This window comes from Ambystoma mexicanum, chromosome 4q (genome assembly GCF_040938575.1).
Source record: "Ambystoma mexicanum isolate Mex_15411 chromosome 4q, UKY_AmexF1_1, whole genome shotgun sequence".
Classification (NCBI taxonomy): domain Eukaryota; kingdom Metazoa; phylum Chordata; class Amphibia; order Caudata; family Ambystomatidae; genus Ambystoma; species Ambystoma mexicanum.
The window spans coordinates 324,305,155-324,318,474 of NC_090928.1; the positions used below are offsets into that span (position 1 = coordinate 324,305,155).

General features: G+C 50.8%; 1 protein-coding gene across 5 annotated transcripts in view; it reads left to right on the plus strand.

Annotated features, from left to right (window-relative positions):
• Positions 1-13,320, plus strand: part of BIRC6 (baculoviral IAP repeat containing 6) — a 3,097,233-nt gene that overhangs the window by 1,484,046 nt on the left and 1,599,867 nt on the right. For all 5 annotated transcript variants that reach the window (XR_011268132.1, XM_069607902.1, XM_069607904.1 and 2 more), the window contains one exon: positions 1,671-1,808. Coding sequence is in view for 4 of the 5 variants with exons in the window: in XM_069607902.1 (XP_069464003.1) it covers positions 1,671-1,808 (138 nt within the window). In the remaining variant the exon portion in view is untranslated. The remainder of the gene's footprint in view (positions 1-1,670; positions 1,809-13,320) is intronic.

Sequence of the window (13,320 nt, forward strand, 5' to 3'; positions counted from 1 at the left end):
GAGGAACTAGGGGGGTGCTCCCTATACTTCATGCTTTCAAAGAAGGACAGAGGACTGCAGCCCATCTCGGACTTGAGTTTTTGAATAAGTTCTTCAATGAAGACAAATTTAAGATGGTAACACTCTAGCAGATCCTCCACAACCTGTACAACTAGGACCCTGATACAGGGAGGTGGAGAGAATTAATCCCATACAGACTGCCAAGGAGTTCATGCGTCTACCCACCTGGTGTTAGACCTGATGCTTGTCCTGGCACCACCGAGACCCATCATCTGCCACCCCTTAGGCCTAATATTCAAGTGCACTTGCAGGCCCTGAGAACTGGGAGAAGGATCTCCTATGGAGTTGGAGGTGATAAAGCGGTGGACTTGAGTTTACAGAAAGAAGAAACCAGAAAGAAGTGTGACAGACACTCACACACTCCCATATTCTCCAAGACAGTGAGCGCTTGAGGAGTGGGGACGATATGGGTAGGACTCCCTGGATTGCTAATGACGAAACACTCAATTTTTTGGTTTACCCCAGACTTTGCTGAACCTAAAAACTTTGCTGGTTGGACCCCATGGGCGAAGACGACCTGTTTAGTTGAAGTCTTATCACTTAGCCCAGTTGGATGAAGGTGGCCAAAATCCTGTAATTTAACATCCAGCGAGCCATTCCCATATAGCATATAGTCTGCAACAACCGTTTCTGTGCAAAAGAGGGACGTATACAGGCATATACAACTGGGTGAGGAGGTTGGTGCTGCACGAGTAGGGGCAAGCACTCACGTTTGCAGCCTTCCCATCAGTGAAGTGAGTAGGAGGATGTATATGGCGCAGACTGCGACAATGCACTGCTTCTTGGCTCATTCAAAGGTTCTTAAAGTAGCAGCCACTGTTTAGTTGCTTTTCTCCAACCTGCCTTGGGGTTTAAGCTACCCATGTCATTTGTGAAGTCTAAAGAGCAAGGAATAAAAGAACCTTAAACATCACGTTGATCTTGGTTTTTCATAATTATGTGTACCTACGTTTGGTACTACCTATTTCCTGTCTGAATACAATGTGCTCACGCATAGTTCGATAACAATTGTGGAATGCATGGACAGCTAATGTTTGATATCAGTAAAATTAAGATTGTGTTGCACGGTTTTATTATAGTCCTAGAAATCTACACATATTTAACAACTTGCTTTACTTGTACATCTCCATTGCTGGATAATGGCTGTGAATCCGTTTTGTGTTGGGCAAGATCTCTTGATAAGATGAACATAATATTTTTGTACTATTATTATTACTGCACTAATGCAAGCATTGAATCTTGTTAAATTTTCATGTTGGAACACAATAGGTTTTTATTCCTGCTTGTAATCCTAAGTGAATGTGTCAAACGTGATTGCCCATGTTCTTAATATTCGTAAGGGAGTGCTGCGGACATGGACATTGTTTTTAGAAGCATCAGGTTTCAACTTCCAGCTTCTGGGTTCTCCTTAGAAATCAGTGTGTAGTCAGTCTAAATCTTGGGAAGAAGATAAAGCTTGAAAAACTTACATTGCATAAAAGTAAATTTGATTATTTTCACTAGAAATATTATGCAAAATGTTTTGCCTTGTATTATTATCCGCAATTACATGTGTAAAGTTGTACTCCATATTAACAATTGTGTTGTCATTTCATTTTTGATTTCTCAAGGTGTGCTCGATATTCCTATGATAAGTTGGGTTGTCATGCTTGTTTCGCGACTTCTTGATTATGTGGCCACTGTTGAAGATGAAGCAGCAACTGCTAAGAAGCCTTTAAATGGAAAAGAGAGAGATCGCTTTTTCTCAGGTATGCCCTAATTAAATTTTGAAAATCCCGCACAATAAAGCTTGTCATCTTTTAAAGAAGAAATGTAAAACAAAATCCTGAAATGAATGTTAGGACATAAATATATTTCTGTTGCTTGTCAATCTGGTAAGAATCACATGCTCTGCGTGTAGTCCAACATCTAGTGGAAATCGCAGAGTGTTGCATCTTTCTTTTGAAGATCGAAAGGGACGTTGACATGGGCGCGAATGTGACACTTTTCCTAACGTGTAGTGTACCCAAAACCCTCATGCGTCGAGGTCCCAGATTGTTTTTTTCCACCAACTTAGTTTGTCGCTTATGCAGAGCTCCGGAGCGCCTTATAGTTTATATTGCTAAAGTTTATTCCTATGGCCTTCGACTGCTTTTTGAGTTTCCTGCCACTGACGACATCTACATCTGTTCAGTGACTGTTCAATTGCTCAACGACTGTCGACCTCTTGGCCTCAGCCCTCCGACCAGGCTCTTACAGTAGGGAGAGTGGGGCCCTGGGTTTTCTTCCTCTCTGAGAATGAATTTCCTTCACCGCTCTATATTCATGTTCTGGCTGCCTCTACCCGCTATGGAGAGGACTCCCTTTAAATTTTGCCTGTCGTATAACAGCAAGTTTCCTTTGAAGGACACCCATCGCTGATGCAATCGGTGTCTTCCTCGTGACCACTACGAGCACTCATGCAAGGCATGTAAGCTCTTTCGGCCGAAAACATTGAAAGACGGGTGGACTAAATGTTGGGCGGCCTACGCTATGCAGGCCGAAGGCCTTCCCCCCTAACCCCCAACCCCTCCCCCCCCCATCTGTGCTGTCTCCTCTGACGACAAGGAATCTGTCAGCAGCCATGGCTCTGGTTTGGAAGCCATCGACTTCTCAGCGGAGCCTGTGTGCTCCCAGATGCCAATCCCCGGCCTCAATGGACAGGCCACCGGCACTGTTATGGGGAAATCACACCCCGGTGACAAGGGCAGCTACGCACCATGTCTACCCAAGCACACAACCCCGAAGGCCTCTTCGACAGAGTCGTCGAAGAAGCGTTAAACACCTGCAGGACTGTCGAATGTTTCAGTGTTACCTGCCGAACCTCGCGGTTCGACTCATCCTTCTGAAACAGGCTATCCCTCAAAAATATCCTCGGTCGCCGACCTGCCATCCAAGGGCACACAAGCGCTGAAGGACCCGGGGGAGTTGCCGACCGCGCCTTCAGGCCTGTCAAAACCCTCTATACAGCCTCCGAAACTTCGCGAAAGCCTTTTCGGAGATGATTTTGGCAGCCAAGGAATACAAGCGCACACCCACTCTCATTGAGAGGACTATTTTGAAGCCCCCAGCCCGTCTCCCACTTTTGAAGAACCCTTTACTCCTCCTGACCATTCAGCTTCTTCTCTATGGACTAGGGAAAGGTTTGAGCAATACATGGACAAAATTTCACAGTTCATTGACTTTTCAGACCTGTATATTATACACAAGAGACCTAGGCAAGTGGACTCTTGCCCCCTCCCCTCCACATTGCAGAGACTCCCCACCTCTGCACAAGGACACCAAGAAGGCAACTTGCAGGTCCCAGATGATTTAAACCATAACGAGTCTTAAGAGGTTAATCCTGGTGATCAGGACCCAGACTGTGACCAGGCGGAGGTCAGGGTCCTTGGCTTACACCGACTCATACTATTGACCCAGGCGCCACCCGTATGGATCCCCCTGATTTCCCCTCCAGAGTCATCTCCTGTAGACGACCAGATGTTTAACTTCATTTTAAAAAGAGCAGCTGACTATTTTAAAATTGCAACGCCCGAAGCCGCTCCATACTCAGACTTCGTGGAGGATATCCTCAAGGAGAAGACTCCAACTAGCCAAGCTATCCCTTTACGGAATTCTATAAAGAAGCTCCTGACCGCTGCTTTGCTGTCCTGGTCTCTCACTCGGTCAGTTAACCCCTGGGTGGAGAAATAATTTCACCCATTGCCCTCAGACCCCCTCTACATCAGGGGTCATGCTACACCCAACTCCTTAGTCGTTAATGACCAGTCGGAAAAGGTTGGGTACGTCTGTCCTCTGCAGAATCCCCTCCAGTCAAAGACTACAAGAAGCTTTACGCCCTGGCAAGCAGGTCACCGCCTCTGCGGCCTACTCCACAAGGTTCACAAATAACACCACGCTACTGGCAAATTACAGTGATGTCCAGAAGGGCCTAGTGCAGGATGGTCTTCAGGATGTTCCAGAGCCCACCCAATCACGCCTGCTGGCGGCTGTGGCTGAAGGCAGACAAGTAACCCAAAACATACTAAAGAACACTATGGACTCTGCTGAGACAGCTGGACGCACCCTTGCGCAGGGTTCCCTGCTTAAGACATGTCTGGTTAAAAGACTCAGGGTTGGGAGGCCCCCAGGGGGCGCACAGGCAATGGCTGCCTGATTCCCGAGCTCCCGCCGAAGCCATGTCGCAACAGGGATTGAGGCCCCCTCCCACCTCCTGAGTCCTCCCCAAGGAGAACAAAAGAGCCTGAGCGGGCAATGAATCCCCGGGGCTCCCCCTGAGAGAAACAGCGACGTTCGGGGACCCCCGAAAGGCGGAGTACCGGACCCGCGGCCTCAGCAGCGAAGACACCACGGGAGACCTGAGCGGCCGCGGGGCCGGAGGAGGAGCCGTGGCCCGCCGAACCTGGAGGACTGCGTGGGAGGACCCGGCCACACCCCCCCCCCCCCGCAGACCGGGCCCACAACCCCCGATCGAGGCGGTGGCTTCCCTACATTCGGTCCGCGCGCGGGCGGAGGCGGAGAGAGGCGCCAGAGACCTGTGACCGGATTGGAGGAAGGCGCATTCCCCCGGACTAGGCCCCGAATATGAAGGGGTGGCGGCGCCGGGAATCCCCCCTCCGCCACCGCGCCTGCCAGCCCCGAGTGGTGACCAGCATTTCGGCACTGGGCAAGGGGACCCTCGAGACTGCACCGCTGCACGCTCACGGGAGTGGCGCCTCCTCCCCTCTTCCTTCGTCGGGGCCCGGCTCCCGACCCCGCCACCAGAGGAGGAACAGACAGCAGGAGAGTGGGCTCAGTCGGGCCCCTGCCAATATCATAAACGGGACGGGACAGCAGCCCCCCCACACCCCGCTCCCCACGCGCAAACAAAGCAACCTCCCCTCCCCGGAGTGCACAGAAGACGCCGAAGGCCCCGGGGCATCTGCACTGGGTGCGAGGCCCCCGCCAGAAGCCGGCGGGGCGTGTGCCCGCCCAGTAGCGATCCCCCAAGAGCTGCGAAGGACCACCGAAGCGAGAGGGGGGTGGTCCCTGTTGGCTCCCCCCCCCGAGGGTGCCTCCACCAACACAGCACCAGCCGGCCTACGAGGTGATCCCGTGGCCCCCCAAAGAACCGAGGCATACCCAACGGCAAGCCCGGGGGGTAACCAGATGAACTGGCTAAAGAACCTACAAAAATATTGTTACCAAGAGACAGGACCCCACGATAACGGCCCGTCCCACAACAGAGAAATGGCCCATTTGGAAGCCTCGGCACCCTCAACGGCGGCAATGGAGAGGGGCTTCCCCTCAATTCTACAAGAGATGAGGGACATGCGCTCCGACATTGCCAAAAATTCGAAAAAATGGATCAACGGGTTGACAGTCGAGGACAGGCTCCTTCAGATTGAAACCAACCAATCATCATCAGCAACCCTAGAGGTAGAGAGAAATATGAGGCTATCTGCCCTTGAGAAGAGTGAGGAGGAGAGGTCGAGACAAATGGACGATTTTGAAAACAGGGAACGGAGAAACAACCTTAGATTTTTCGGGGTCCTGGAGGCAGAGACGGAGAGAGAGGTCACTCGAGTGGTGCGAGATATTATTGCCCTCCACTTTGAAGAAGAGATGACTACTGAACTCACTTTTGATCGGGTGCACAGAGCAGGATGACGGGCAGGGGGACCCTGATCGATTCTGGTCTGGTTCCACTACTACTCGGAAAAGACACGAGTGCTGGAGGCTGCCAGGAAAGCTCAGGTGATTACATAAATTCCCAGGTCTCCATTTTTCAGGACCTCTCTGCATATACACTGCCCAAACGTAGGATGTGCCACCCCTTCACTCATTTGCTGAAAGAGAAGGGGGTACGATACAGATGGGGCTACCCCTTCTCCCTAGCCTTCGAATACCTGGGCCAGCGGACAATGTTGATCACAGAGGAGGACATCAAGGGAGCCATCCAGGACTATGTGACGGAATCGACCCCCCGAAGGGGACCAACTGTGCGGGTTCAGGGCGGAGCAAACGGTCTGGGCCTGTCAGGTGGAAGAAGAAAGAAGTCTAGCGCAAGGAAATTTAGAAAAATGAACACGCCTTCTCCAGCAAAGAAAGGGGAGTGGAACGACTCTGAGGGTTGAGCACCTAGGGGACCCAACCAGCAAAGGTGCGAGAATGAGGAACACAGAGACGACCGGAGTGACCTGACCACTTGCAGGTCGGAATCTGAAGAACTGAAGGTTAAGCCGAAACTAGAGTCCCCTTGAAAAGCAAGTAAAGCTGGGGCGACGGAGGGGACGAAGCGGGGGGGGGCTCACAAAAACAAGCTTAGCAATGAACACCTGGCCGGGGAGGGCAGGCTGGTGGTCCGGCCAAAATGGCGGAACTAACTGGCTGGATGCCGGGGAGGGGGCTGGGGGCACACAAATTAGTTGGGGTTTGTTTGGGAGGGGGTTTGGGGGGCAGTTGGGGCAATATTTTAAGTGTCCAAACGGTGAGACAATGGGAGCGAGAAGGGAGTAACGATGCGATGCTGTTGACCAATAGAGAGGGAAATGTAGATTATGGCTGATGGCTGGCCGGCCCTGGGTGTGGGTACCCTGAATGTGCAGGGGCTGAACAACCCCACGAAGAGGACCCTGATTTGTAGGGAATTCAGGAGGGCGAAACTAGACCTGCTTTTCTTGCAAGAGACACACTGGACGAGGGGGAAAGAACCTAAAGATAAAGGGGAAAAAGCGGATAGCATCCTAGCCTGGATGTTGATGGAGGTCCAGAGAAGTAGAAGGGTGAAGGAGGTGAGGGACGCCCCGGGGGCCCTTGGCTGTGACTCTCCCCATATTGGAGAGGCCTTTCGCCAATACTACAAGACACTCTATTCGTCAGAATATGACGGAGATGATACCCAGATAGATGACTTCCTGAACTCCATACAGATCCCATCCCTACCGGCAGAGGGGTTGGAGGGCCTGGTGACCAAGGATGAGGTGGACAAGGTGATTAGTGGGATGAAGGTGGGAACTTCTACCGGGGAAGACGGCTTCACTGTTTATTTTTACAAGAGATTTCGCTCCTCCCTGGCCCCGTACCTAGTGAGAGTTTTTATCGCCGTGCTGGAGAGGGGCATCCTCCCCGAGTCCATGATGGGGGGGCCATAATAGCAGTTTTGCCCAAGGAAGGGAAGGATCCCGCAGAATGTTCTCCTACCGCCCTATATTGCTGTTAAACATTGACGTTAAGATCCTGGCCAAGGTGGTGGGGAGGCGGATGGAGGGTTTAATGCCAAAGCTAGTCCATGGGGACCAGGTGGGCTTCATTAGGGGAAGGCAAGGGTCAGATAATATTTGCAAAACAATAGACCTATTTCACTTTGCCCAAACATCGGAGCTCGATGCATGTGCCCTCTCCCTAGACTCGGAGAAAGTCTTCGATAGGGTCGAATGGAGATATATGGAACTCCTCCTCCAAAGAATGGGCTTCGGGACTCGCATTATGAGTTGGATAACTGCCCTCTACAGAGCCCCCACGGCAAGGGTTCAGGTGAATGGGAAGCTGTCTGAATCATTCCCCATCTCCCGAGGGACAAGGCAGGGCTGCCCACGCTCCCCCCTGATATATGTCCTTACAATGGAGGCATTAGCCATAACGATCAGAGCTCACCCGGACATCAAGGAAATTAGAAGGGGTGTGGCTGCGTTTCGGCGCTTCTCAGGCCTGAAAATTAACACTGCAAAATCTGTCTTGCTCCCATTGAGAACAATGGTCCCAGAGCTAGACCCCCTGGACAGGTTTCATGGGATTACAGTGGGGAAGGTCGCTATACGGTACCTGGTGGTCTTTCTTACCAGAGACATATCGAAATTGGGCACCACTAACTATGACCCCATAATGGCAGAGATCACATCTGATCTGAGGAGATGGGGTAAGATGATCCTCTCCTGGTATGGCTGGATGACTGCAGTAAAGATGGACATATTGCTTCGGCTTCTGTACCTTTTCACAGCTCTCCCAACCACCGTCCCAGCACAGACTTTTAGAGATCTACAAAATGTGGTACGAGACTTTGTATGGCAGGGGAAAACTCCAAGGATCGGGAGGAACACCTTGACTCTACCGAGGGAGGAGGGGGGATTTGGGTTGCCGGATTTTCACCTTTATTTCTGCGCCGCCCAACTGCGCGGCGTCCTGGAGCACAATCCTATCCTATGAGGACCTGAGGGACGCTCTCGGACGAGGGTCTCTTTCCATTTTCGAATACCTCTGCCTTAAGGGCATCTTCTGCGACCAGTCATGGGGTCCAAATCTGAGGAGACAGTTAACCCCCTTTGAGAAGCTCCTTGACCCGGCGACCTCGAGAAAGGGTGTGGTATCTAGTATGTATAAAATTTTAAATACTCATAACCTTCAGGGTAGGAGGACCTTCGCACGTTCTGGAACGATCTGGTGGGAGTAGAGATTTCAGAGGACTCCTGGGCTAGAATATTCAAAATAGCATTTCATGGGAACTTATTCACCCCAGACATGGAGCATAATTTTAAGATCTTGCAGGGGTGGCACAGGGACCCAGCAAAATTGTCAAAGATGTTTCCGGGGGTGTCACCAAGGTGCCCGAGGGGATGCGGTCAGACAGGCTCCAGAGGCCACATGTGGTGGCACTGCCTGAAAGTACAGGCCATCTGGGGGTCAGTGAGGGGCTGGATAGCGGAAGTAACAGAGGAACTTTTACCACTTAATCCCCTAACAATGTTACTGGGTCTCCCCCCGGAGGAAACGGAACTATAACGATATCCAAGGATGTGGGAAACCATGCTGAGGGCAGGCAGAGTAGCTCTTGCTCAGAAATGGAAGAGCCCGGAAACCCCCTCAAAGGAAGATTGGCTGAAAAACATGTTTTTGATGGACAAACTGACTGCTATGGTGAACAATGATACTAGTTAATTCCTCACGAACTGGTATGGAGTGCAACAATCCTGGGGTTGGGACGTTCACTGAATCCGAGGTATAGATCCCGACTCGAGCAGGGCGGGACTAGTTCCGAGATGCATGACAATCGACCTGGGCAACCACGACCCGGGGAATGGCGGCGCTAAGTCAGTCGGTAACAGTGTCTCTAATCGCATCGTCTCCGAGGCACAGTATATGGAGAGAACATGAGCCTCCCTAGACGAATGTACTGATCAGGACACTGGGTAGGGGGGTGGGCTGGGTTTGGGGCGGGGGGATTGGGGGGGGCAGGGTAAGGGGTCACTGAGTTTTCTTCGATTGTTTTATCAAAAATGCGAATAAAAGCCAAAGTTTAAAAAAAAAAAAACTCTGGGTTTAAACCCAAAACCTCGGCCTCTCTAATAAGCCAGTGGAGGATTCAAACCTTTTCGTGAAAGCAGTTGACCAAGCCCTAGAGACGGCAAAGAATGAAAACGAAACCCTGAAATCACTTAGCCAGATCATGGCTAAGCCCTTTTACCAGCATGGAAGCTCTAACTCAAGCCGATCCTTTTGTGGCCAATCTTCCTCTCGCCCGAGGGGCAATACGGCTCGGGAAATAATTCCTGGTGCTCAGGTCAAGGATCCTCTGGTAACTTCCAATGCCAGCAAAGAGGCTCTCGTAGGGGCAAGGGTAGAGTCATAAACTCCACTCCTAGAGGCTCCTCGGACTCCACCTCAAAGTGATTCGCTAGTTCAGGTCCCCTCCCATGATTCCCTGGTCAGGGGTTTGCTTGTCTTCATTAATCCACGTCTGGGAGGGGATCACTTCAATCAGTGGATACTAAAGACCATTGCCCGCCCATATTGTATGGAGTTTCTCCGACCACCTCACTACCACTTACCGTGAAGCAGACGCCTTTTGCCACAACACCTGCACATCCTGCTGGAAGAGGTTCAGGTCCTGCAGGAAAAGGGCGCCATCAAAGTCTCCCTTCTCCAGGTAAACAAGGGTATTTATTCAGTATACTTCCTTTTACCCAAAAAGAATCTCACCATGCACCCCGTTCTAGACCTGCGCCCTGTGAACAAGTTTGTCGAACCTCAAAAGTTCAGAATGACAACACTTGAGGAGGTGATCCCACTGCTGCAGCAGGGGGATTACATGGCCACATTGGACATGAAAGATGCATACTTTCATATTTCAATGTTGCCAGCTAACAAAGTACCTCAGGTTCATGCTAGAGGACACCCACTATCAGTTCAAGGTTCTCCCCTTCGGCATTGCCTCAGCCCCACAGGTGTTCACAAAGGTGCTGGCGGTAGTAGCGGCTCACATGCGCAGGCAGTCCATCCAAGTCTCTTTACCTTGACGACTGGCTCATAACAGGGGATTTGTACGGAAAATGCCAGACAAATACCCAGAGGACAGTAGATCTCCTCTTCAACCTAGTATTCTCTATCAACGAGGTACAATCCAGTCTAACCCCCAGCCAAGTCAAACAGTTTCTGGGGGCTCTAATTCAGACAAGACAGGCTCCTCTTCCCCTCCAAGAGGGTCCAAAACATGCTGTTCCAGCTCCCTCACTATGTAGCCAGTTACCAAGTGACTGTACGCAAAGCCATGCGACTCATGCAAGAGTGGCTCTCGAGCCAATGGTGCAGGCCAGCGGCCAGTGGGATGATCTAGTGATTGTCTTGGCAGCCCTCATTCAGTCTCTGCAGTGGTGGTCAAGGGAAAACATTCTGCAGGTGAAAACCTTTGCCACCCCAGCAGTCGAAGCTGCTCTCACCACAGACACATCTCTGACAGGGTGAGGAACTCACCTCCTTCAACAGATGGCAAGCGGCATGTGGTCTCCAGGGGCAGCATCCAATCACATCAACCTGTTGGAACTACTAGTAGTGTTCAAGGCTCTAGAGGCTTCCCAAACACACCTCGAGGGGAAAATGGTCCTAGTGCTCACAGACAGTACTACAGCCATGTACTACTTAAACAAACGGGGACACTCCCTCTCCAGCACTGTCAAAACTGTCCCTGAACATTTGGAAGTGGGAACTCAAATACAACATGTTCCTTCTTTTACAACATGTTCCAGGGTAGCTCAATCTTCTCGCAGATGTACTCAGCAGAGACTTTCCCCCTACCCGTAGAGTACGAGTGGCAGCTACAGGAGGACATTTTACTCCACATCTTCACAGAATGGGGCTTCCCAGAGATAGTTATTTGCCACTCTGGAGAACCCCCAATGCCCTGTTTACGCCTTCAGGTAGCCACAGAACCACTCCAAGGGGAACAGTCTTTAAATAACATGGTCTGGGAGATTTGTCTATGCGCAAGATGCACCAAGAACCAGTCACAATGACCCTGGTGGGCATGGCAACCTTGGTTCTCCCATTCCATGGAAATGTCAGTCTTCCCCCTCCCAGGAAGCTTCTGTGCCCATACAACATGCCGTCTCAAGATCAGGGAGAGACATTGCACCCATGCCCTCAAACTCTCAACTTAGCAGTCTGGCTCCTGGGGTCAGAGTTCGGGCACCTTCAGCTCCCTCAGTGTTAGGCAGAAACCTGTGCAGTTCCCTTGGGGAACACTGCAAAAGATTTAAGACTACAGGTAGAGCAGTAAACCCCTTTGGTAGCAGTCCGTACCACCCAGATTTACCTGGTAGCTGTGGCTGAGCAGTCAGACTTCTCTCAAGAAGAGTTAGGCAGTATGTAAAGTATACACAATATGTACCAAAACACAATAGCACAAGCAAACACTGACCAGAGCTTGGTTTCAAAAGTATATAGTTATTTATTTAAAATACACATAAGTTAAAAACACTCTAGCAAAAATATAGTAAAAGCACTTCAACACAGTTATAATGAAAGTAGATTCAATCCTTTCTCCTATCTAGACAACTCTAGGTAAACACCACTTAATTAAAACAGAGGTGAGTGCTTAACGTTAGATGACACTCTAGTAGTTTCCAAGAAAGGGAGAGAAAAAGCAGAAATGGGTTAGACACACCACTCTAAGGTCCAGAACACTTGCAATAGGCTTAAAGAAGAATAAAGTCACAGGTGAGCAAAAGTCACTAGGCAGGGCCCACTCTTAGAGTAGCCGGAGCGAAAATGTGCCCAAGATCACACTGTTAGTTAGAGATTCAAAGTCTTGCAAAGAGTCAAAAAGAGGTTAGAGTGGCTCAGAAAGTTTAGCCAAAGTGTCCCAGGCACTCCCAGGTTCGAAAGCCGGGGACTAAATCTACCCCGTACAGTCGGTAGCAAGGGAAGCCAGGCGGAACACAGTACCTTAAGCGGAAAGGATCCTCCAGCGGTGGCAGTTGTTCCAGGCAGTGGCAGCAGGGCTCGACGTCGGTCCGGGGAGAAGAAGTTCTCGCTGAAGAGCAGAAGAAGAGGGTCGTTGCACTGCCCGGGAAGAAACCAGCCGCGGAGTCCTCCGGTTAAAGGGTTGGTACCGACTTTCGCGGTATGGGGGTAAAGTGTGGTATTCCGGTTGCCGGGGTGCTTGGCACAGGCAAGGCGGCCACGAGATACCTCAAAGAACGGAAAGAAGGCGAAAACTGGTTGTCCCCACCAGTCAAGGGAAGGAGCCACTCCGTTAAGAGTTCTCCTCGGTCGTCGGGAAAAAGTGGTGAGACGGTTCAGCAGGGCTCCACCGGGTGGTGTCCTCGAAGCAGGTCGGCTCAGCTCTTCCCTCGTCGGATTCTTGGTCCTGTGGCGACTTCTGAAGTCCCAGTCCCCAAAGCCCTGCTTTTATGCAGCAAACCCCCATTCACCCAGCCTAGCTGTCACTCAAACATGCTAAGTGGTGAGCCGGGCGGCTCACCACTTGGGCCAATCAGGACGGAGTGCGACTTGAGTTACCAAGGTAACTCAGTCCAGGGTGCCTAAATCCCCCTCCACCCCTCCTAAGTACCCCAGACAGAGTGGCACCACTTTGGAGGGCTTCTGTGGAGAAGCCCGCCAAAAGTGGAACAAAGGGCTCCACTTTGGGTCAGAGTTACAGAGGCGAACACCAACGCCATTTTAGAATCAAGTTTTGGCAAAAAGTCCCAACCGGAGTTATAAAAATAAATATATAAACCGGCGGTATGTTTAAGGCTACCGTAAATAAATAATTAAATGTGTTAGCCTAAAACAATGGGAAATCCCATAGGGAAATATTCGCGGTCGAATATAAAAAGTAGTTTCCACTGCCACCAGCCAAAACTCGATCAGGGGGGACGGAGACGTGCCCCCTCGACTAACAGACCCTGGGGCAATCGAATTGCCCCAGCCAGTACGTCCACAATATGATGGTTTGTACTGGTTCTGTTCAGGATTCAAGACTAGCAA